The sequence below is a fragment of the Camelina sativa genome, chromosome 11 (genome assembly GCF_000633955.1).
Source record: "Camelina sativa cultivar DH55 chromosome 11, Cs, whole genome shotgun sequence".
In the NCBI taxonomy this organism is placed as follows: domain Eukaryota; kingdom Viridiplantae; phylum Streptophyta; class Magnoliopsida; order Brassicales; family Brassicaceae; genus Camelina; species Camelina sativa.
This window is the reverse complement of record NC_025695.1, coordinates 43,201,953-43,227,165: the sequence shown is the minus strand read 5'-3', so window position 1 is coordinate 43,227,165 and position 25,213 is coordinate 43,201,953. Positions and strand designations below refer to the sequence as shown.

At 31.4% G+C, this 25,213-nt stretch overlaps 2 protein-coding genes and 4 pseudogenes across 2 annotated transcripts; 2 read left to right on the top strand and 4 right to left on the bottom strand.

The window, feature by feature from the left end:
• LOC104726135 lies at window positions 10-2,326 on the bottom strand (annotated as a pseudogene).
• Window positions 2,296-25,213, top strand: LOC109127437 (annotated as a pseudogene).
• Window positions 7,869-8,942, bottom strand: LOC109127203 (annotated as a pseudogene).
• Window positions 14,147-17,066, bottom strand: LOC104726134 (WEB family protein At5g55860-like). Its single transcript, XM_010444924.1, has 3 exons — window positions 16,771-17,066; window positions 16,204-16,432; window positions 14,147-16,120 (listed from the first exon to the last, which is right to left on the bottom strand). Exons 2-3 carry the CDS (start codon window positions 16,384-16,386, stop codon window positions 14,360-14,362), a joined length of 1,944 nt encoding a protein of 647 aa, XP_010443226.1. The 5' UTR covers window positions 16,387-16,432; window positions 16,771-17,066; the 3' UTR covers window positions 14,147-14,359.
• Window positions 17,881-18,378, bottom strand: LOC109127651 (putative small ubiquitin-related modifier 8). Its single transcript, XM_019232749.1, has 3 exons — window positions 18,299-18,378; window positions 18,037-18,186; window positions 17,881-17,958 (listed from the first exon to the last, which is right to left on the bottom strand). Exons 1-3 carry the CDS (start codon window positions 18,362-18,364, stop codon window positions 17,881-17,883), a joined length of 294 nt encoding a protein of 97 aa, XP_019088294.1. The 5' UTR covers window positions 18,365-18,378.
• On the top strand, window positions 20,630-21,760 carry LOC104726133 (annotated as a pseudogene).

The following is a 25,213-nucleotide window of genomic DNA, read 5'->3' as shown; positions in this document are numbered from 1 at the left end:
ACAATATCAAAAACCTCAAAGTTTTGCCTTCCATTGATCTTAACTCAAAAACAGACAAGTAATTTTTTACAAAATGGATTATATTATATCAACAATCAGTTCTTACATAAAAGTTAAAACCCTCTTCTAGATAAATATGTACAGACGAAGAGGAAAAATCTAGTCTAAAGACTAAGATAATTACCATTGCATAGAAGAAGCTAGATATAAAACACATTGCTTCATTTCAATTGTTTATAGCAGTTATAAGCAATAGCCACAGATGCAGCAGCACAAGCAACAGATAAAGCCGCATATGTATCTTCTTTCTCCCAATGCTCCAACCACATTGACATCGCAGCACAAACCTTGAATCCACAAGAAGATACATTCTTGCTGCTACTTATCCAAAAAGATGCATTTTTACAGAGGTTACTCTTTCCGAGGTATTTTTCTCTGTGTGATTCTCCTCCAAACAGTTAGAGTTCCCATTTTGTTGGAAACAGATACTATCATTAACTGATTCTTGTGTCACCTCTCTGTTGCTGATCTTGTCGCTGTTTAATTGGAGCCTTTGTTCTTGAGTTTGCTTCTGATCTTCTTCTAACAGACCCATTTCACCCCTGGAAAACAGTCAATAAGTGTTGTTTAAAGGCCAGAAAATTTAAGAGAATGTCTAAAATCTAAATCAAGAAGCTTTGATCTTATATACCTCCAAAGCCGGTCTACAATTAAGCCGTTGTTTACATGCTGCTCCAACAAAAGAGGTACATCTTCTAGAGTCACACACCCATACCTAATAGACAGACAAGAATCAATTAAAAGTTAAAACTCGGATAGAAGGAACACATATTATTCTCTTTCTTAATTTTCGAGATAACAATTCGTTTAAGACTACAATAAAATTAACTAACCCTTTATGGTTGCACATTTATATCATTTACTCCAAAACAGCCTTGTTTTACTTACCAGTGTCCTGTGACTTTCTGGTTGATGTTCAATCCATAGATGATAACATCTCCTGTGTATCTGTGATCACCGATGTGAGAACAAGGGCTGATCGAAACTTCATCTCGAAGACCACATAGTTCAATTTCCTCTGTGAATCGACTAACCAAAGATGGTCCACAAACTCCACATCGCCGGTCTCGGGATCCATGACAACATATAAAGACATATGAACCGCTTAGAGACTCAGGATTTCCAGGCAACGACTCAACACCCTTCACAAGCACCTCTTCAACAAATGTGTCCACATCAAAATGAGTCAACCTTCTGCATTTTTTTGAAACTTCCAAAATGAGTTACCGTTTCTCAAGAATCATCAACCACAATATCTTACTGAGTAGTAGTAGTAGTACCTGTATCTGATCATATCTGGAAATATCAGAACATCTCCATTTGATGTCTCTGTTCCATCATGTCCCTCACATATTGTGAGTAGAGTCTGCAATTCAACCGAAACATTTGAAAAAACAGAGCATCAGGAAAGCATCTAAAAGACACAAAAGATAGTTTATAAGTAATGTGCAAGATCATAAAGAAGCCACATTGTAAGGTTTCCTTCAAAGACACTAGAATTGTGAATTCTGAAACTTTATCTACAAAACGAATCAACAAGTTCCTAAACTGTAACACATAGAATCTTAACAATACAATTCTGACTCAAGAAAAATCCCAAATATCCTCACTGAGATCTAAGAAACTCTTCTTCACTATACAAAAACAAAGTAATGCCTTTTTTTTTTTTTTTGACTCATGTTTCAAATTAGGGATGTTCACTGACGAAACCTTTGTTAGGGATCTACTCTGAAGTCTCCCCTATGTTAGTGTCACAAACAAATGTAGATCAAATTTTTCAAAAATTATCAGACCTAAGTCCACTTAAATCACAGTAGATTCTGAAACTTCAAAATTCAAAAAAGGACTCGAAACAAAAATCACCTCTTTGTTCATACTACTCTTCCTCGCCGATACAGCGGAAGAGAGAAGCCTCGGTAACCGATCGAACTCAGACGCTTCGATCCTCGCTGGCCAAACGGAGGGTTTTTTGTAGCACAAGAAGACATGCCTCTCGTAGAAATCTACGGTCCCGGCGAGTCTCTCGAGTCTGAAATCAGCGTCGCTAATGCTCTCAGCATCTCCTCCTCTCAAGCTCTCACTCTCGTAGCTTCCAGAGCGAGAGATCGATTCGTCGAGAAAGCTAGATTCGGTTATGGGAGACGACGAGGAAGGTGGGTTTCTGGTAAATGTTAAAGGGTCCTCTAAATATCTTCCGCTTCCCATCTAATTCGACGGAAAGTTCCGAACTTTTTTTTGGAGATCGAAACTGAAAGTTTTGGAGAAGAAGAAGAAGCAGCAACAGCGAAAGAAAGTAAAATACTAAAATATATATTTTTTTTTTTATTTTTTTTTATTTTTTTTTTGCTGTTAATTACTCAATTAATAATAATAGTGTGTGTAAGTGTGTACAGTATTATGGATTTTATGATGATGTCACGCACCACAGTTCGACATGGTATTCCGAAAATAACAGTTTGAAAATACAATACCAAATGTGAAAATTGAAATCCATTACCACTTCCATAAATCATTATTTTGGGGGAATTTCTATATAAACATTTATGTATGAGATTCCACTCATTTCTTCCACACGTTATTTCATATCACACATAATCGTACGTACGTGTATAATTTCTATCATTTATCAACTTCGTGACTAAATAAGAAAGATGTACATATCATCAAAGTCGAAGGGAAGGGTAAAACGTCAAAACACTGCCGTAACAATAACATAGCATAGCATATTCAACTATGCAATTCAATGAATTTAGCAAAGTTGTATGCATTATAATCCACCAAATCATTGATCCCTTTCTTTTGGGGTCGACATCTGATAAACCTTAGAAATTATTTCAGTAAATATTTTTGATTAAATATGATGATATTATTCATCAAAGTGAAATTAATTATTGACATGGAATCTAAGTTATGACTACTATATATGCAAAAAAAAAAAAAATGGTTGATCAGTTATTATATTGGGTGAATTTGTGTGATGACCAAAACAAAAAAAGGAACCAAGAATATAGCCATTAATTTAAGTGAGTAACCATGAACCCATGTACAATGACCAAAAGGATAGCAGTGAAGAACATGCCCAGGGGACAAGAAAAAAGGTGTGTGTCATAACAAAATTGATTTTACCCCTCATCATTTTAAGGCCTAATTTAATCTTATAAAATAACTAAATAAATCTTGCAATAGTTTAAAAAAACCATAGATTTTTTTATTTATATAACATGATTTGAATTTTTAAAATCTGATGAGAATAATAAAAATAAAAAATAGTGTTTATTTAAAATTTAAACTATATAATATAGAATAAAACTAAATAGTATAGAACGAAGCCTATTTAATAAAATAACTTTATAATAGTGGTAATGAGAGTACCGTACTAGTGGTGTTTATACGATATGGTGGTGGCTACAATAAAGCCTAAACACTCTTTTGTAAACCCAAACCGACATATAATTTCGTTTAATTGTAAAATTTTTAAATCCTAAACACTATTTTATAAACCCAAACCGACATATAATTTTGTTTAATTGTAAAATCTAAACCCTAACCACTCTTTTATAAACCCAAACCGACATATAATTTTGTTTAATTGTAAAATCTTAACCCTAACCATTATTTTATAAACCCAAACCGACATATAATTTTGTTTAATTGTAAAATCTAAACCCTAACTACTCTTTTGTAAACCGAAAACGACATATAATTTTGTTTAATTATAAATCTAAATCCTAACCATTCTTCTATAAACTCAAACCGACATATATTTAAATTCTAATCTTCTTTTATAAAACCAAACCTACATAATTTTCTTAATAAAAGATTGACATAATTTGTTTCTTTAATTTATTTTGTCTTTTAATTTTAATTTTTTTATTTAAATATGTTATGACATGTCATATGTTATAATATGTGTATATATATATAGGGGAGAGAGCACGTGAGGAAGAGTGGTAACTGTTAATTATGTACATTGGGCAAAATTGTTAATATTATAGAAAATACATAGTATATTATAGGTTAATGGTTAGTATAGTCAATCGTTTAATTAAAGATTTTTTATTGGTTATTGCTGCCAATTTCCCTATTATATTTAACCTTTTGAATGGATTTTTTTTTTTTTTTTTTTGATGAAGCTAGAACTACTGTAGCTTAATATGAGATGAGCTCAATTGCTGTAGCTAAGAGGACATAGGAAGAAAGATTCGATATCAGGTGAGCTCGATTACTGTAGGTAAGCCTAGCTAAGAGGGCATCAAGTGAGAGACACCATTGTTGTATTGGTTCTGATTATCATCAATAAAAGGTTTCCTTGAATGTTAAAACAAAGTGTATTGACTATATTGTTTAAGGCTTTCAGCTTCGAGTTTAATTTAGCAATTTATAATTTAGTTAGTGGGATTTGTGGTTAACGTACCAATAGAAAGGCAGTCGATTTTGAATGCAAATGAAATTCTACAGTGCCTTTTAAGGGAATATTGGGAATTCAAAGGAAATCATTTTTTTTTTCAATCCATTTAAAAGTTTGTTCTGAACAATTTTAGAAATACCAAGAAACATTAAGAAATCTATAAGAATTGATGAGGCAGTTAGAAGTTTACTAAACATAAATTTTGAATCGTTCAAAGAGTTTTATGGAAACTGGAGTGTTTTTAGCTTTAAAAGTTTTATGAATCTGTCTCATTACGAATTTTCGTCTCATATTTTATTAGGTACACTTTGGATAAACTAGAATATTAATACATGAATTACTCGTTCTTGATGTTTACCACTATTTTCCCATCCCATATACTATACTAGATATACTCTTCGTTTTGTTTATATGAAATTGATACGTAATTAAAATTCAAATAAGTAAGTGAGATAGAGACGCAAAACAACTATTTGCAAAAAAAACAAAATGCAATTAATGAGTGGTACATCAGCGGTAAAACTCAGATAGCAGGAGGTTGAAGTGGTGGCTTGACTTCTCTATATATGTTTATGATTTGGTCATTTACATTTCCTACAACCAAAACTAAACAAAGAAAAGAACAGAGAAACGAAAAAAGAAAAGAAGCGATGGAAGATCAAAACTCAGGTACTGTTTCTTGATCATTTTGATTCATTAGATGGGTTTAACTTCATTTGTGTTCATGTTTACGTTACTTTTTGTCCTGTTATTCGAAAACAGTAACTTTATTGTACCTCTTAGGGCTTGACCTCTAAATTGTCTATCGATTCTTTTTGAAACTAGGATCGAGTGTGAAAACGTTCCGTCAGAAGATATCTTGACGCTATTGAAAACGACTCGCTGGGGTAAAAACTATGCTGGTCCTATAAGAGACTTTGCTCAGATGTATCAGAGCCAGAACCCTTCTGATTCAGCCTAATAATGCCGACCCGAGCCAGGCCCGTCCTTGGTTTCCGGAGCCTTCAACATATTAACATTTATTTATACAAATAGTAATTAAAAAGTATAGTGAAAGTATTTTAAATAATGAAACTAATACAAAAAAAAAAACAAATAGTTTAACTGTTTAAGAATGACCATATGATGAGTGACTCTCGTCTTACTTGTAGCAATTTCTTTCACTAGCCGATTAGCATTTTCTACCATGATGAACCACCTCATACTGTAATTATGGCCTACGGATATCAAGCTTTATATAATTTTAATCTGTATGGTTTTCTTTTTCTTTAGCAATTTCTTACGTCCTTTAGCATTTTATATAATGATGAGTAAAATTTTATTCTTAATATATTAAATCGAAAAAAAGAATACTTTTATTCTTAACAAAATTCTAAAAGAGAAACCTCATCCTTAAAAGTACATAATTTAGGATGTTAAAAATCCCATGGATAGAATAGATAGCAGATATATACACAACAACATTAAAAAAAACTAAAGATTTTTATAGATTTTTTTTCCCTTTTACACGTGGTTCTCATTTTTTCTATACTATTATTTATTTCAAAACTATTTAAGATTACTTAACAAGTACGGTTGTGTAATGTAAACCATTCAGTTTTTTTTTTGCTAAACCAGAAATATATATATTTATTGAAACGAAAGAATAATTAATTTCCTGATATGCTACGTCGTTATATGGAAAATATATGAATGGCATGTTTTTAACTTGAATATGATATCATATTGTTACTATATACATAAGACACACCAATAGCATTATTTAGGTTCCTACGTGTGAATGAATAATGTGGAAAAAAATCTGAACATTATCTTTCTTGATATATTTTCCAATAAATAACAAGGCCATGAGTCTCATAAAGTCATCAAACTTGTCTCCTCTATAAAAATTCTCACCTCTTCCTCAACTTATTCTGCAGAATCAATAACATATAAATTACAAAAAAAAAGGTAAATTGAGGATAAACAGAAAAACAATGGAACTGGGAGCTCAAAATCTCGGTAATCAAATTACCACAATACTGTATATATACTAATATTTTATATCATTATATGTACATGTACATCCATGCATTGATTCTGTTTTTCAGTGCCATTCAAAAATGTCTAATCGGTTAATCTCCTTTCTTTATAATAGTTAACTTCCAAATTCTTAAAATTAATTTTTAACTGGTTCAGTCATTAATTTTGCTACGTTTCTTAAAAAAAGACTTAGGGTGGGAACTTCTCACGCCGAATGAGGTTGAGATATTGAAGAAGGCGATGCCGCCGGATGAGCCCGAAGTTGTTGACGAATTAAATAATGCGATGCGTGAGTTCATATTAAGTGTTGATTCACAATATTGTTATTGTTTTCATTCATAATAATTCAACTGGAACTTTTTTTGATAATATATTTACGTTTTTGGTCAAAGTAAACTAAATATAGTTGTAATAATTTATTTCATCTTTCAGAAATTTTGCGGAATGGAAATGTCCGTTTAGATGAAAAGCTATCTGTAATATTGAACATACTAAAGGCAATAGTATTTCTTATGCAATACACGGAACACAACGACCAGGCAGCTGTCAATGTCTCTTTGGAAGAGGAGAGATTCATACTGCGGAACCTCACCAAGTTTGCAATATTTCTCATCAAATCACTCTCCGTAAAAGAGGTCTTCGAACTCATCAAAGCATCTGCCGCAATAATTTGGAAGCTATTACAACAAGCTGGGTCGGATCAGGGTCCAAATACTGCAGAGTCGTCTTCGTCTTTTGGTGTTGACCCATCTGGTCCCGAAAATTCTTGATTATCTAATCAACAAATTTATCAATGCTTGTCTTCATCTAGTTACTTATTTGCTTTTTAATATATTACCAATATAAAAATTTATGTTTTAATTGGTTCATGGATATTAAAACTCTTTGATAATAAAAGTAAAGAGATTATTGGTTCATTGATATTTTAAATTTAAAGCACTTTTAAATTCGAATATGGCCTCCATGTCATATCCGTGTTTACTTGATTGATGTCGATTTCTATATAACTATGGTATACTTATAATTTGTCCTTAGCTTCTGTAATTTGGCTAATGGATCTGAACTTAGGGTTTGACTAGGATCGAGTGTGAATCAGCCAAGTGAAAAGGTAACAGGAGCAAAGATTTGGAATAGCTTGTGCAGATACTTTTACCAGAAGGTCAGTCCATCACAACTTTTGGCCATTACGATCATGATCATTGGCTTATGTTCTAATGATCAAGAAGCCGTGGAAGCATATACCGTCATCGACCCTCAAAACGATTACATGCCTGGTATGATTCTCGTTTTATCTCTTCACTATATATATATATATATTTTTTTTTTTTTTTAATTTTCATTCTTTTATGTTTTAAACCTATGTTTTAATCAATTAAAATTACACGACTACATAACAAAATTTTAGGCTTTTAGAGTGAGTATTATTATATAAGTACTTAAATACATAATTCCTCTTTCGTATTATATAAGTATTTTTCTCTGTGTGATTCCCCTCCAACAAGTTTCCATTTTGTTGGAAACAGATACTATCATTAACTGATTATTGTGTCACCTCTCTATTTCTGATCTTGACGCTGTTTAATTGGAGCCTTTGTTCTTGAGTTTTCTTCTAACAAACCCATTTCACCCCTGGAAATTAGTCAGTAAGTGTTGTTTAAAGGCCAGACATTTTAGAGACTGTCTTATATCTAAATCAAGAAGTTTTGTTCTTATATACCTCCAAAGCCCGTCTACAATTAAGCCGTTGTTTATGTGCTGCTCCAACAAAAGAGGTACATCTTCTAGAGTCACACACCCATACCTAAGAGACAGCAAGAATCAACTAAAAGTTAAAACTCGGATAGAAGGAACACATATTATTCTCTTTCTTAATTTTCAAGATACCAATTCGTTTAAGACTACAATAAAATTAACTAACCCTTTATGGTTGCACATATATATCATTTACTCCAAAAATAGCCTTTTTTTTACTTACCAGTGTCATGTGACTTTCTGGTTGATGTTTAATCCATAGATGATAACATCTCCCGCATATTTGTGACCTCCGATGTGAGAACAAGTGCTGATTGAAACTTCATTTTGAAGACCACTTAATTCAATTTCTTCTCTGAATCGACTAACCAAAGATGGTCCACAAACTCCACATCGCCGGTCTCGGGATCCATGACAACATATAAAGACATATGAACCGCTTAGAGACTCAGGATTTCCAGGCAACCACTCAACACCCTTCACAAGCACCTCTTCAACAAATGTGTCCACATCAAAGTGAGTCAACCTTCTGCATTTTTTTTGAAACTTCCAAAATGAGTTACTATTTCTCAAGAATCATCAACACACAATATCTACTGAGTAGTAACTGTATCTGATCATCCCCATTTGATGTCTCTGTTCCGTCATGTCCCTCACATATTGTGAGTAGAGTCTGCAATTATTCAACGTACAGAAACATTTTTAAAAAACCATCAGGAAGATCATAAGAAGCCACATTGTAAAGTTTCCTATCCTTCAAGTCACTAGAATTGTGTATTCTGAAACTTTATCTACAAAACGAATCAACAAGTTCCTAAACTGTAACACATAGAATAATAACAATATACAAATCTGACTCAAGAAAAATCCCAAATATCCTCACTAAGATCTAAAAAACTATACAAAAATACTTCATTTTTTTTTTGCTGTTAATGACTCAATTAATAATATTATAAAAGTGTATAATTGTGTGTTCCGAGAATAAAAAAAATATGAAAATACAATACCAAAGGTGAAAATTGAAATCCACTTAGTGGAGTATAGTGTAAAATAAAAAAATTACACTTAATATTATTGGTTCATGGAGTAGAGTGTAAAACACTTTCAATTCCAAATATGCATGGATGTAATTTTAATATACATTTTTAAATCTATCTACTTGATTTTGATATGGATTTCTATATCATTATGATATACTTCAAATTTGTCCTTTTGTAATTTTTTTTTGTTTTGAAAATAGTCCTTTTGTAATTTGTGCTCCAACAATGAAACTTATTATAATTAGTATTTCAAAGTAATTGATATAATAAATAACACAACAATTTGACAAAATAGTTTACCAAATAATGTAAAATATCTAATCTCATACTGGGATTATTATTTTGTACACATTTTATTTTATTGTCATGGCTTTCTTTAGCCTTTTCCAAAATGTAAATCGTAAATGCTTATCGTTGATCTCTTATTTTTTTGGGGTCAATAATTGCTTATTATTGATCAAATAATATGCGAACTAATTAAAAAGAGAGCTCACATGTAGGACTTTTGATTCAGTTTTGCTTAATAATTTATGTGAGAAATATAAATGAAATCAATCACCTCTTTCGTTTACACAACAAAGAAACTCAATACAAAAGAAGCACCATGACAAAATGCAAATACATACTATGACAATAGTATGTATTGTTAAGTGTTAATCATGGTACCATTTGGTTCATTTTTTGGATTTTGTAAAATATAAAAACACGTAAGTGAAAACTGGATGTCAAAATTGTAATTACCATGTATTATGTTCGTGTCTAACATTAAACTTAATTATCTCTGTCTCACATTGTTTATTTCTTTACCTAATTAGTTGCTCTAGAATATAGTGGAAAAAAAGAAGAAGTTATTGGTTCATGGAGTGGAGTGTAAAACACTTCCAATTCAAAATATGGATGTAATTTTAATATACATTTTTAAATCTAATTACTTGATTTTGATGTGAATTTATATATCATTATGATATACTTTAAATTTGTCATTTTTTAATTTGTACTATAACAATGAAACTTTTCACCATAATTTGTATTTCAAAGTAATTGATAGAATAAATAACACAATAAATTGACAAAGAGTTTACCAAATAATGAAAAATATCTAATCTCATACTGTAATATGACTAATATCTAATCTCATACTGGGATTAATATTATATATATATATATATATATATTTTTAATGTCATGGCATTTTTTGGCATTTTCCAAAATGTAAATCAGAAATGCTTATTTGTTGTTCTCATATTTTTTGGGTCAATAATTTCTTATTATTGATCAAATATAGTAGTATAAGAACTAATTAAAAAGAGAGCTCACATGTGTACTTTTGGTTCAGTTTCTCTTAATAATTTATGTGAGAATTTAGAATTATAAATAGAAATTAATCACCTCTTTCGTTTAAAAACAAAAAAAAAACTTTATACAGCCACGACGAAATGCAAATGCTTTGATTTTTTTTGTTCATAGACAAATATTGTTAATTAAAGTGTTAATCATTGTATCATTTAGTTCATCTTTTTAGATTTTGTAAAATATACTAACATTTACCTGAAAGAATTTTTTCTGCCTCTCCGATGGCTTGCCAAAGAACTTCCCTCACACATATGTCACAAAGGCTCCCTTACTCATGCCCACAATCTCTCGTGATGTTTTCCCATCTTCATAAAGAGGAACCCTTTTGGCCTTCCAGTTATCATAAATGAGTATGGCTTTGTCCATGTTGTTCTTCAAGACCTCTCTGTGGATTTGCTTTTGCAAAGTACGGAGCTGTGCCTTTTCTCTCGTCTTTAACCGGTCGTTTCTGCTACATTTGATTGGGAGGAAAGGTGAAGAGGAAGATGTGAGTGGAAGAAGAGAGGAAGAAGGGAACAAGGGTTTAGTGATGAAGCAAGAAGAAATCAAAGGTTTAGTGATAAAGGAAGAAGAGATCAAAGGTTTAGTGATGAAGGAAGAAGAGAAAGTTGTTTTGGCAACAAAGTGTGAAGCTTGCATCTTCACAAAAGAGGGAGAAGAGAGAAACGGTTGGGTGATGAAAAAGCTTGAACTTTGCATTTTCTAAGATCTAAGGAGAAAAATGTTGATGAGAGATAAGGTTTGGTTTTTATAGAAAGGTTTAATTTGCTCTGTTTTTTTACCTCTGTTTTTTTTTTCAATTTCTGTTTAAATAAAGGAGATCTTTCTTTGTCTTGTTTGTTTTCTTGGTAAGTGTAAAAAATTGTAACTTTAGATAGTACTTACTTAAACCAATAAGAAGTACATTAGTATTTCTTGTATTGTTATATTTTTCTTCTGTTTTATTATGCTCTTCTAACTTTTGGTTGTTGTTGTGGTACTCGATCACAACTATTAAAGAACTTGATTGGATATAGTTTTGTTTTAATTCCCTAATACACATTGTAAAACATTTTACAATGACGATTCATAAAAACTCGAAAACTTAATTTGGATTCAGATCAAAATTCTTCCATCACTAAAGTTTGTGGTTATTGATCAAAGTCATATAGATTGAACCCTACTAGATACACTTGCCTACTTAGTTAGTGCATATTCATTCTTAACGACAAACCCAAATTCCAAAAATAGTTCGAATTAAGATCTTAAACCTCTACGTCAATTCGCATGCATGCCCATGTGTGGATCTACTTATTCTATTGTATAAAGAATAAGACTTAATGTTCACAAGTGGCAAATTAACATTTTCTTTCAACTGGAAACACTATGGCAAGTCCACAAGTTCACCTATTTTGATTATACAATATTTTTGGTCGTATTGTGTATCAGTCTATGTATAAATGTTTTCTTGGATAAGACCATTTGGCTTATAAGACAATGTTGGCCTTATTAAGAAGAAAAAAATGTGTTTTAAATTTTTAAAGTTTAGTAAGTTCAAGGGAAAAAAAATACGTAGTAGAAAATCCTAAATATTTGAGTGTTATATATGTGTATGTTAGTAAGAATGTCCAATCCGAGTTTCGGTTTTGGATCTTATGTGTATATGAATATTAGTATCCAAGCTAAAGCAATAATATACAGTGGATGGTTTGATCATGATTACAGTTTTAATTCTAGTTCGGATTTCAGTTAGATATATCTTTTTTTTTTTTTTAAATAAAATTTTGGTTTTTGATCTTCTTTTTTTTTTTTTTTTTTTTTTTTTTTTCTTTCAAATTTGGATTCAGTTTCTTGGATAATCTTTTAAAACCATACGAAGTTGTGATTTGGTTTTCAAATTAGAATATTTTGGATCAAATGGGTTTTTTCCAATTGAATAAGTCTAGTTCCTCTTCGACAAAAAAAAAACACTACTTATAAAAAAAATCTTTGAGTGTGTGCCGTGTAGGTTATACTGAATTTAATTTTGGGAGAAAAACTAGATTGACCCAAATTAAGAATTTAATTACTAAACTAATTTATAGGGTTAGATGAGTTATATTTTTTTTTTGTCTAAAATATCTTTTTTTGTTTTATTAAGAAAAAAATAAAGTCAAATTTACTCTCCCAGATTTTTTTTTTAAATCTAAATATTTTCAAAAGTATGTTGGACTAGTTGTGACAGATTTGTTTAATTTAACCAAAAATCTGTCGTTTGATAACAAATTTATAACATTTTTTTAAAATTGCTAAAATGATCTATGTGAATACCATATGTTATGGTAGGTTTTTTACGCTATGACAGTTTTTTTTATTTGCTTCCAAAAATCTGGTGTTTGATAACAGATTTATTGGATGTAAAATGTAAATATAGTGACAACATATTTGTTTAAGGTTATATTTTTCAGTCATATTTTTATTAATTATATTTTTTATAAATCATACTATGAATCATATTTTTAAACTCATATATTTAAAGCATATTTTATACATTTTAATTTTCCTAAATCATATTTAAAAAATTCACATTATATTTTAAAATCATATTTTTATGTATTATATTATATTTTCACAAATCTTATTTTAATACTTCTTATATACATTATGTTTTAGTTATAATTTCATACATTATATTTTAAATAAAAATTATTTAAACTATATATCTTAAACTTCATATTTTGTAAATTTTTTGAATATTATTTTTATACATAATATTTTAAATCAAAATATTAAATGCTATATTGTATTTTCGTTTTTGAATAATATTTTTATAAACAATTTTTTGAATATTATTTTTATACATAATATTTTAAATCAAAATATTAAATGCTATATTGTATTTTCGTTTTTGAATAATATTTTTATAAACAATTTTTTGAATATTATTTTTATACATAATATTTTAAATCAAAATATTAAATGCTATATTGTATTTTAGTTTTTTTAAATATCTCTCGCATTGTGCTCAATTAAATCGAGTTTGATCAAAATTATTTGTATATTCATTTATTTAATTTCTTCATTAAATATATTTGTTTTAATAACGAAACTTCCAAAACAAAACAAAAAAAACAAAATTATAAAGCTTTTCAATTTTCATATCAACAAACAACATTTTCATATGATTCAATATCCCAAAATTGAACCAAACCAAATTTTGAACTGACCGAACCAATACGAATCGAGAAAATTGGTCCCCGTCGAAAGAGTTAAGGTGACTTTCAAAGTTTGATAGTTTTTTAAGTCCTAATCCTAAAAGAGAGGAAAAAGAGAGTACTAGTCTACTAGTGGAGTTCTTGCTTGATCATTTGACATTTGCTCTCTCACTAGACCGACCACGAACACCATCAGCGCCTTTTTCCCCCCCATTATATTTCTCTGTCATTGGCTTTAGAAGTTAGAACCGGGAAAGAGCATAATCTTAGTTCAATGTGTAACTTATTAAATTTCCATATATTGTCAAGGAACAGCTAGCATTCACAATCAGAACAAAGAGACGAAACGAAACAACCACCTAAATAGCTTTGATCCAAATTTACAGCAACAAACCAGTTTCTCACGTTAGACCAAAAGCTGCAACTGCTTCAGGTCTCAAACCTCAACCCTTCTTTTAGCAAAAAAAAAGAAAAAGAAAAAGAAAAAGCACACAACTTTCTTTGATTATTCACAACAGCAAAAAGTTCAATCCATGAAAAAGAAGAAATCATCAAAAGGGTTTCTCTCCAGGGAGATATGAAGGAGAACCCCATTCCACTTGATTCTTCTTTCTGTTAAAGATTCCACTTAGATTCGGCAATAGCACTTTCTTTGATACCACTGAAGTTTTTGTCTTCTCCAGTTTTTTATGGACAGGTTTCTGTTTGGGAGCTTTGTAATGTTGTTGCGGTGATGATTCAGTGGCCATCTTCATCTCAGCTTCTGCTAGAATCCTTGTCGCCGCTTCCTCTGCTTTCTTCTGATCTCTTTCGCGCCATCTCCTGAGTTCTCCTTCAACAGCTTTCTTAGCAGCATCCGCCATAGCTGCTTTCTTCAACGCTTCTTCTGTTGCAGTCTTGAGCTTCTTAATCTCCTCTTGTGTTGTCTCTAACTTCTTCAGTGTCTCGTTTTCGCTCGCTTTCACTGCTTCCACCTGAGCCAATGCAGCAGCCACTTTCAATTCCGCTAACTTATCGCATACCTCAGCTCTCTTGCTCAGTGACTTGAACTCCTCTTGAGACAGTGTGATGCTCTGAGATCCAGATTCAGATGAAGTCGAATTACGTGCAGCGTTGGTCTTTTCAGAAATTGACTTTATCTGTTCAAGCGCCTTTGTCTCGGCAGCTTTTGCCTCTTCGGCTTCATCTAAAGCGACCCTTAGATGTAGCTCTGATTCTTCAAGTGCCAGATGTGCACTCTCCGCTTCCTTCATCAACTCATCAGCTTTGTTTCTCATTTCCTCAGCTTCTCGTCGAGCAGTTTCGGTCTCCGAAGATATCTGATTGATGGTTAACATAATATCTTCCAAAGCAGCGTTTGCTTTAGATTCCTCTGCAACACATTCTTCTAGCTCACTCTTACTTCTGCTAAGCTTCATATGAAGATCTCCAGCTACAGATTCAATTTCAGCCTCCTTTGCTTCAACTTCACTGTGCTCCATCTTCACATTCTTCAGTTCTGTTTTAAGAGATTCCATTAACTCTTGCAAAGACTTCTCTTCTTCCACAAGTTTCTCAAGTAAACCCTTAGCTTCATTCAACTCCAAACTCACATCATTAACGGAATCCATATCAGATGCTTTCGCAGTCTCCATTTGCTTCTGCAGCTCATCGATCTCGTTATATGTCTCCGTCAACTGCACTTCAAGCTTTTTCGCAAATTCAGGGTCAAACTCGTTCTTCAAAGCGAGTGATTTCTTGGCAGATTCTTCCATGCCAGCTTTATACGAGTGCTGCTGAATCTCTTTCTCTGCAAATATCTCAGACTGTTCTTTCCGGGCTTGAGAACACGCCAGCTTCGTCTGTTCAACTGATTCATTAACAGCTGCGATTTCATTTTTTAGCAACTCAATCTTCTCAGAATGAACTCTAGTCACTTCCTTAGCTTCCTCTACTTTACTTAAAGCAACAGTCTTTGTTTCCAAAATCTCATTTGAAACCTGACGTATCTTTCTCAGCTCTTGCTTCGCGCTTTCAAGCTCCTTACATACCGCTTCATACTGTTCCATATCCCTAATCCGAGCTTCACTACTACCAGAAACAGAAACATTTTCTTCGATTTGACCCTTAGCAGCTTCAGTAGCTTTATTTGCAGAATCTCTCGAATCATTAACCGCTTCAAGCTTACGAGTAAGTTCATCAACAGTTCTTTTAGCCCAATCAAGCTCACTCAACGCTTGCTCTCTGATTGTTTCAGCATTCTTAAGCTGTTCCTTCAACTTCTTCAACTCTTTCTGAGCCAAGTGAAGCTCTGTTTGCTTCACCAAAACTTTCTGCAAACCACAAACACAGTTCAGACTAAAAAAACCCTCTTAAAACACAAAATTGCTAACGAAGCAAACCAAATCAAAATTACCTCAGCAGACTGAGGATTAGGTTTCCGAATGGCTGGTCTTTCTTTCTCAGCAGAGAAAGCAGCTTCACCGAAAAGGTTAACCGCATCTTTAACAGATTGAAAAGGAGCACTTGTGTCAATCTCCCCAACCTCCACAACCGGAGAAGAATCAGAAGAGTCTCTACGTCCCTTCTTAGCAACCATTTTGCATTTTCTTTCTTTTATAGACTATAAAATCAAGATTCACTACCTAATACACAGAGACAGAATTCAAAAATATTTGGTTTCCAATTAGTAATGATTCCATCAATAGAAGATTAAGCAAATTAAGCAATTTTTAACAGTAAACACACAAACGGAATAAAACAAAAACCCTAAGAGCAGGTTATTAAGGGAAAGATTAACCTAACTAAGACCAAAGATAGTACTTTTTTAAATAATTCGATCTGCTTAAAACACAATCATCAAGATTTGGGACAGATTCTATAAATCAAAGAGGCTAAACAAGAATATATAGAAGCTTCTTTCCCACCGACGGAGTAATCGTCAAAACAAGCGATGGGTGACCAAAAATTTTCGATTTCGTACCTGATCTTTCCGGTTTGTTTTTCAGAGCCGAAAACGAAAACCCAGAAACGCGAAATCGAAACCGCGCCAAGAAAAATCAAGGAAATAATCTTAAAGGAGCGATTTTTATTTTTATTTTTTTCTCAGGGAGAGAAGAGACGATCAGAGAGAAAACGAAAGATATCTCCGATGTCGAAGACGATGAATATAAATCGGAAAGGGAGGAAAAAGATTGGAGCTTTGAAAGAGATGAAGAAGAAGTTTTGAAATTTCTTCTGTAAATCAGAGAGAGAGAGAGAGAGAGCAAAGTCAGTGGCGAGGAGAGAGAAAGAAAGAGACAGAGAGGAGAGAGGGACATAGAAGGGGAAGTGTATTTGGTTGACAATTGGCAGATTTTTATTGGTCACCGGTAAACCTAATTGTTTGGTTTATTTTTTATTTTATTTTCTTAACAGCAAGCAACTATTTATTTGGACGGTGAGTAAAAATCATCTTTTTACTCTTTCTTTTGATATGTCATGTACTACAACAAATTCAATACTATGATATTTAAGTTAAATTCAGAGAAAACAAAAAAACAAAAAAACTGGAGATTGATATGATATGGGCAAATAATAAAATTATTTGGCACGTGAACGAGCCGACATGTAATGTAAGTCTAAAAAGATAGACCTGATTATTCATTTTGTTTATGTATAGCTTGACTAGTCAAATATTGAAATGGGCCAAGGTCTCCAAGGATGATCATTTTTGACAATGATTTGTGATTGTACTTCGTGCGTATATATATATATATATCACACATTTAATACGAACTATAGAGAAATATATCTCTTTCTCTCCTTTGTTGCAATTTTACATGCGAACGAAGCGAGCATTACTCTCTTTCTATATCAATTTATTACTACATTTTATGTAGTAGGATAGTGGTTTGCCAAAAAAAAAGGATAGTAATTACGATTGTGATAATCCATTCATATCTCTAAAGTTTCTATTCGAATAACTAATCAAAGAGCAAGTTCATTCATAAGTTAAAGTAGGTAAAAATAGTTAAACAAAGATTATACTAATATTGATCTTTTCTGAGCCGTACGTACGACTTTTTTTTTTTAATGTCGTTTTAAGATAATCTTAATGGCGATGAAAGAAGCTGAACCCTCCTAGTTGTTCAACAAATGCTTCAATTTCATCTCCTTCTTCAAGCCCAATCTGCGATTGTTTTCGTTTATCAACTTGATTGATACATTATTGGAGTAAATCTTAAGGTAAAGTAACAATAATGAATGCCTCATTGGGAGTTTGATTGAATTTGATTCTAGTTCCATCGAAGAGGAACCTAAAAGTTGATATTTGTTTTCCTACTTTGTCGGAATATGCTTGCATCATCTTACGGACCTCAACGTCCCTCTTAATCCGGAAGTACACACATACGTCATCCTGTTTTATACAACAATTTTAACAATGGTATATAATATATACGCATCTTAACTCATCTTAGTTTAATTTAAAGCAATATATCAACCATATATAGCAAGATTTATTCAAATACCTGACTTTTGATCTTGACGGTGATATGAGACGACGGAACCAACGGTTTCTTGTCAGACGCCGACATTTTCACTTTCTCTTTGTGACTTTTGGATTGTTTATGAACTGGTTAAAGGTTCACGCCATACGGAGTAAATATATACACACGGATGCAGACACAGAAATACTTAAAGATATAGATTCCAAGTAGTATAAAACCTTTTAGTTTCCCGTTCCCGTTTACTAGTATTTTTTTTTTCTTTTCTTTTTCCGTGGCCCGTGGGAATTGAGTATCATCAATAATTGATGGTTAAGACTTAAGATCATCACAAACTTTTATGGCATCTTTTCTGATTTTTGCTCACTTTGACCGAAAGAAAGAACTAAAATCAATATTTTTCTCAAATTAGTAATGTACCTTCTTCATACAAAACGTTCACGTTATTTGTTTGTGTTCAACATTAATAAAGAATTTGGCTATAATCCTGTACGGACTTTAGCTATAAGCCCGTAAGGATTTCCAACTTCAGTGTGCCATGTTTGTGTTTTGTATGCGATTCTGTAAAAGCAATTATGATTTATCCAGTTCTCGTTTGTTTTCATTTTTAAATAAAATTATATAAATATTTTTTTATGAATTTTGATTTCCATTATCTGTTTAATTTTTGCTGACTTTGTTTCAATTTTTCTTCATGTATGATATGGTTTCTCTTTTAGTTTGACTAGTTTATTACGTTCTTATATGTTTTCACTTTTAGTCAAATACTAAATATCTTTTATACGTAGATGTATCCAAATGTAATAATGTAAATTTTAATTTTGATTTACTAAGAGTCTAAGAGGAAATACAGAAAAGGAGCACAATTTTTATATCTAGTATCTGACTAAAAGTTTATTTATTAGCAACTATATTTTTGGACGGTTAGTATATAACTTTTAAAACTTCTTTTTACTTTTTGTGTAGCATAATTTGTCACAAAGATTAGGTAGGAGATTGATATGGGCAAATAAAACTACATGTATGGCTAAAAAGATAGACCTGATTATTCATTTTGCTATGTATAGCTCGACTATTCAAAATGGGCTAAGGCTTCCTCCAAAGATGAACATATAGACAATGATTTGTAATTTTGTACTTGTAATATATATAAATATATATATATACTAGACAATCAGATGGTTAGAAACTTTATTAAGAGAATTTGAAACTAATTGTGTTCCCTGATTCCATTTAGTAAAAAAAAAAAAGTATCCACCAATTAAAAAAAAGTATTCCATAGATAAGATTGAAGGTCAAGCATATCTATGATACAAAGTGATGTAGAAGATGCAAATTAACTTTAGACTTCTTTCATTTTATTCAGGCATGAATAAAAAGGTCTTCTCCACCAATTAAAATCAAATTCTTCATTATACCAATTAGAACTAATTTCGGAACAATACAATATCCTCTGGCTTTTTTTTTTGTGTTTGTACGTTTTGGTAACTTTGTGTAGGTGCGGGTCAAAAGAATAAAAAAAGCAGTAAAAAAGTCACTCCTACTACTAAAACAAAACGTCAAATTAATATCAACATAAGCTAAGCAAATGCCATGTTCTGTTCTTAATTATATGCAGCAATGTCGATCCTTCTTCATGTTCCAATTTCAAATAGCAGATGATACTTAGGCGGCAGAAACATAAACATCTTTATCTTTCCCATCTTCTCACTGCTCAGAAACAATCAGATATGCCACCCTTGATGAGTGGGATCTCATCAAGCATCAAGCATGTAGCTAAAGGAAAAATGATAAACAATTTAGGAGTTCGATTAATTAATACTATAAAAGTTGTATGAGCACACCTTTGTAAGACGAGAAGGAGAAAAAGTAATGCAAAAACATCTTAAAGTTCTTCTCATTTGTTCATTATTTTTCACCTTCTCGTTCTTCTCCTTTTAGCTGTTATTACTCAGTACTCACATGGAGGATCGGAGCTCAATGGAAGTAGCAATCGAGCTTTTGTGTTACCCAAAAGCTTACGGATCGCAACTATACCTGTTTTTGGAAAACACAAGTTGATGATAATGAATCTTGAAGTGCACTTCTTTTCGCTTGAACCAGAGATCTTGAAGTGTTAAGATGTTTTGTACAGAGACAACAATTTAGATCGAAAGAAAGCTTTTCGTAACGGAAGAGTATGTATATATTACCCATATATATATTACTATATATCGTGAGAAAACATTTCCATTTTTTTTTTTTTTTTTTGTATATTTAACACTTTTGAGGCTTAGAAAATATCTATCTAGGTTACGCAATATATTAGTGGGCAAACGCGAAAGTTAGAAACCCTAGTTTTCTTATCTGAGAAAAATGACGTCGATGAGTGATCTTTCGCAGGATTTGGTAGAAGAGATATTGACCAAGGTTCCAATAACTTCTCTTGGAGCAGTGAGAGCCACTTGCAAAGGATGGAACAGTTTATCCAAAGATCGAATTCTATGTACAGGAGAACCAAAACCGCAATTTCTGGGGTTCACAAAGTTGGATCATAGGCTTTGTTCAATGAGTTTTGATCTCCAAGGAATCCACAAGAAAGATGATGAAGAATTCGTGAATCCATCTATAAAGGAGATAGGTAATTTTCTTAATCATGTCAAGATTTTTCATGTCTATCACTGCGACAGTTTATTGTTATGTGTCCCCATGGATAACTCATGGCTCGTGATTTGGAACCCGTATCTGGGACAAACCAAGTGGATCCGTCTCAAAACAATAACAAAATCCACGTATGCCTTTGGATATGACAAGAACAAGAACCATAAGATATTGAGGTTTTTCAATTATAACCAAGGCTACTACGAAATTTACGATGTTAAGTCTAATTCATGGAGGACTTTTACTGTCATTCCCAACTAGGATATAATCTGTTGTCGGCAGGGTGTATCAGTACATGGAAATACTTACTTTTGGACAGAATATGAAACCCATCATTTCTTAATCTGCTTTGATTTTACAGAAGAGAGATTTGGAAAGTTGCTTGATCTACCGTTTCAGCCGCCTGATGATAATGATAATTTTGGAGATAATGGTGGTCTATCTTATGTTAAAGAAGAGAAACTCGCTGCGTTATATCAACACCGTGATGCATTGTCTACAATAGAGATTTGGGTTACTACTAAGATAGAGCCCAATGCTGTGTCGTGGATCCCATTTTTAAAAGTTGATTTTGTGCCAATCTTTTGTATTGATTTTGAGTTTGATGATGATTACGACAGTTTCTTCATCGACGAAGAGAAGAAACTCGCGGTGGTTTTTAGTGACGACATTCGCGAAGGCTACCAAAAAGCTTACGTCATTGGAAAAGATAGTTACTTTAAAAAAGTGGATCTTGGAGAAGTTAAAGTAGATAGTAGCCCACGTGTGTGTTCTAGCTCTTATGTTCCAAGTTTAGTGCAAATTAACCAAACTGCAGTACCCAAAAGGAGAGAGAATAAGAAGAAGAGGAAGAGGAATTCAGCAAAAACAAAGAGAAGAAGAGGAAGAGGAATTGGGCAAAAAACAAAGAGAAGAAAAGGAAGAAGGAATTGAGCAAAAACAAAGAGAAGAAGAGGAAGAAGGAATTGAGCAAAAACAAAGGGAAGAAGAGGAAGCAAAACCATGCAGCAATTAAGGTCTAATTAATGATGACGACGTACTCTATATATTCATGAATTTATAGCTTGTTTTACGATGATAGTATCTCTTTTCCTTGAACCAAGACTTAGCTAGTCGATTATTAATTAATTCTGTTTTCTGTTTTGTGTACAATGATCAGCAGTTTTACTTTTAGCTGATCAGAAGAAACTTGATTAGAGTAACTTTTGTACTCTTCACCGGGATAACAGCTATTGACACAACTAGCTAGTGTTCTCTCATATTTCATTTAAAATAACTAATAGGAGAGAACTCGTGTTATAACACGGGATTATATATTTTGTTAGTATTTTTTTGTAATTTGAACTAGGTTTTCATTCAAGGTACACAGCAAGACTAAATTATAAACTATTGTATTCTAAATAATAATTTTTAATTTATTTAGTTTTCAAATTCTCAATTAATTATCTTTTATCTAATTAATTTATAATTTTGTTTAGAATATTTTTTTTCTTCTTACGTTTTATACAGTGTATAACCTAATTACATTAAATTTGTTATTAGATAAAATATGAATTTTTAAAACCCTTAGTTTTGTTTTCTATAATTAAACAGATGTATATGCCTATATAGTATGTTAGTATATATTTTTATGTGTATACAATTTTTTTTTTGAATATTAAGAATATGTTGTAAAATATTTTGTAGTTCATATACTAAATAATTTATAAGTTAATTTTCTAAACTATGACTACAAATCTATAGTATATGAGATAAACTAATAGTTTTAGTGTTTGGTTATATTGTCCAAATCCGTCATGCTAGGCGGATCACACAACATTTTAAAAGATTTTTGATCAGCAAAAACTCATCATACGAAACCCGTGAAAGTAAAATATAGTATGTGAGACTAAAAATCACTTTTTATCAAATCAGTTTTTCAAAATTTTAAAGAACAATACCTCTTCACTCATCTTCTTATAAAATAAGGAAATTCATTCATCTCCTTATAAAATAAGAAAATAAAATTTGTATACATTTACAATTATGTTTGTTACCTTTTAATACATTTAGTTTCTATAAAAAAATCAAATATAAGTAAAATTAATTTGTTTATTAAATTAATTATTTAATATCAATGGCATGACTGTAAATAAATGCCAACTTCAGGATTTATTTTATAAATATTTTCAAAAATGTTTATATAGATTTTTGTAAGGTAGTTTTTTTATTTTGACTTATTTCCTTTGTTTATATAGTGTTGAGTTGTATATTTGGTGATATACGGTAAATTGGAAATCCTGATAGAGTAAGTTGTTTAGAGAATGTAACTTTTCACGAAAACAGAAATACTGCTATATCAGATAGTAGTTTTTAAAGATGATGGATTTTAAGGGAGTGAAAGAAAATGGGTGAGCCATCATTTTGTTTTATTGATATAGAAATGTAGTCGGGGTATACATAGTTATTGAAAGGGTTGCTACATCACCGGATGACACATGTTGTAATTAATTTATGTATATTTCGAATGCATAAAATGTTTTGTTTTATGTGTTTTTTATAATTCGAAATTTTAAACAGTGTTAAGTAGTATATTTAGTATTAATTAATAGATATACAATGATCGTTTTGCAGTTTTTAATCGATAATGGTATGCTTAAAAGTGTTAAATTCATATATCAGATTTTAATATGGTTTTAGTTTGGACTATTGCACATACATAACCTACACTTAACTATTTTAGAATGGCAAAGAAATAGTTTATTTTCAGAAATATATATTATTTTTCTTTATGATTACAAAATATATTAGTTACATAAGATCTTTTTAAAGATATTTCTTGCATATCTTGTGTTTTAGAGAGTATTTACAAATAAGTTGATTTTAGATGTATTTTATATATCCATTAAAATAATTTTGAATTGATTTTTATTAATTTCACATATCTTCCGTATTAATTAACTTTATATTATTAAGGCTATAATGAATACTTTATGATTTTAAAATACATTTTAAAGTAATTTAATTTTTATTTTAAATTGCTTTTCAAAATATACACAAATATTAATTATAATTTTTTTCATTTTTTCCTAAAATGTTTATAAAGAATCAAGAAATTTAGATTTGATTTATTATGTATTCAAATGTTTTCCTTATTTAATTATGATATATATATTTTTCTTAATTAAATATTTTAACCGATTAAGATTTAGGCAAGATTATGGTTGATTGAATACATAATAAATAGATTTGATGAGAAAATCATATCAACTAATCGGGTATTAAATGACCCGCGCGGGACCCGACTTAATTTGAATAGTTAGAGAATTTTAATGTCATGATATACTAATGTATTAATAATTATTGAGTTTATTTAAAAACTACCAAAACAAAATCATGGTCCAAAAGTTGGTCCATGAGTACTCTCTTGCTTTAATATTTAAAGTAAAGATATATATACACATTTAATACGAAAAATAGAAAAATATCCATCTCTCCTTTGTTTTAGTTTTCCATGCGAATGAACGTTACCTCTTTGATTGTTACATATTAATTTCTTTTCTTTTCTTTTTTTTGAAAAAGGTACATTGCATCTTTCGTGACAATAATCAATTAAATCTTGATCTGTGTTGTTTCTCTGTTTTCCTGGATTTTCAGTACATTGCGAGTCTCAGTCAGGCAATAGCCTATTGTCATGGAAAATGTGTGATTCACATAGACATCAAACCTGAAAACTTGTTGCTCGATCATGAGGTATATGTTATGTGTGTATATTGGTTACTTTTTTTTTGTTTTTGCATTGAGAACTCAGGATGTTGCTCATAATTAGTAATTTCATAATACATACGCAGGGGAGATTGAAAATTGCTGACTTTGGGTGGTCAGTTCAGTCAAGTAACAAGAGGAAACAATGTGTGGAACCTTAGACTACTTGGCACCTGAGATGGTCGAAAATAGAGATCATGATTATGCAGTAGATAATTGGACTTTAGGTGTTTTGTGTTACGAGTTTCTCTATGGTCACCCTCCGTTTGACGCCGAGAGTTAAAAGGATACATTCAAGAGGTAAGAGACGACTAGACTCTTATCTTTGTTGGAAATGACAGAAGAAACTTAAACCTCAAGATCAGATTGATCATGACAGACTAAACTACCTCAGCTCCTGACGAGGATGTCTATTTAATGGTATGCAGAATTCTCAAGATCGATCTGACTTTTCCTACTGCGCCTAATATTTCAGCAGAAGCCAAAAATCTTATCAGTCAGGTACACAACCCAAAAGCTAAATCATTATATACCAACAACGACTCTCTTGCTTGA

Coding starts and splice junctions, on each gene's coding strand:
- LOC104726134 (XM_010444924.1), bottom strand. CDS start 16,386: ATGGTTGCTAAGAAGGGACGTAGAGACTCTTCTGATTCTTCTCCGGTT. Junction 16,121..16,203: donor CTAATCCTCAGTCTGCTGAG/GTAATTTTGATT, acceptor TGTGGTTTGCAG/AAAGTTTTGGTGAAGCAAAC.
- LOC109127651 (XM_019232749.1), bottom strand. CDS start 18,364: ATGTCGGCGTCTGACAAGAAACCGTTGGTTCCGTCGTCTCATATCACC. Junction 18,187..18,298: donor CCGTCAAGATCAAAAGTCAG/GTATTTGAATAA, acceptor TGTATAAAACAG/GATGACGTATGTGTGTACTT. Junction 17,959..18,036: donor TCAATCAAACTCCCAATGAG/GCATTCATTATT, acceptor AAACAATCGCAG/ATTGGGCTTGAAGAAGGAGA.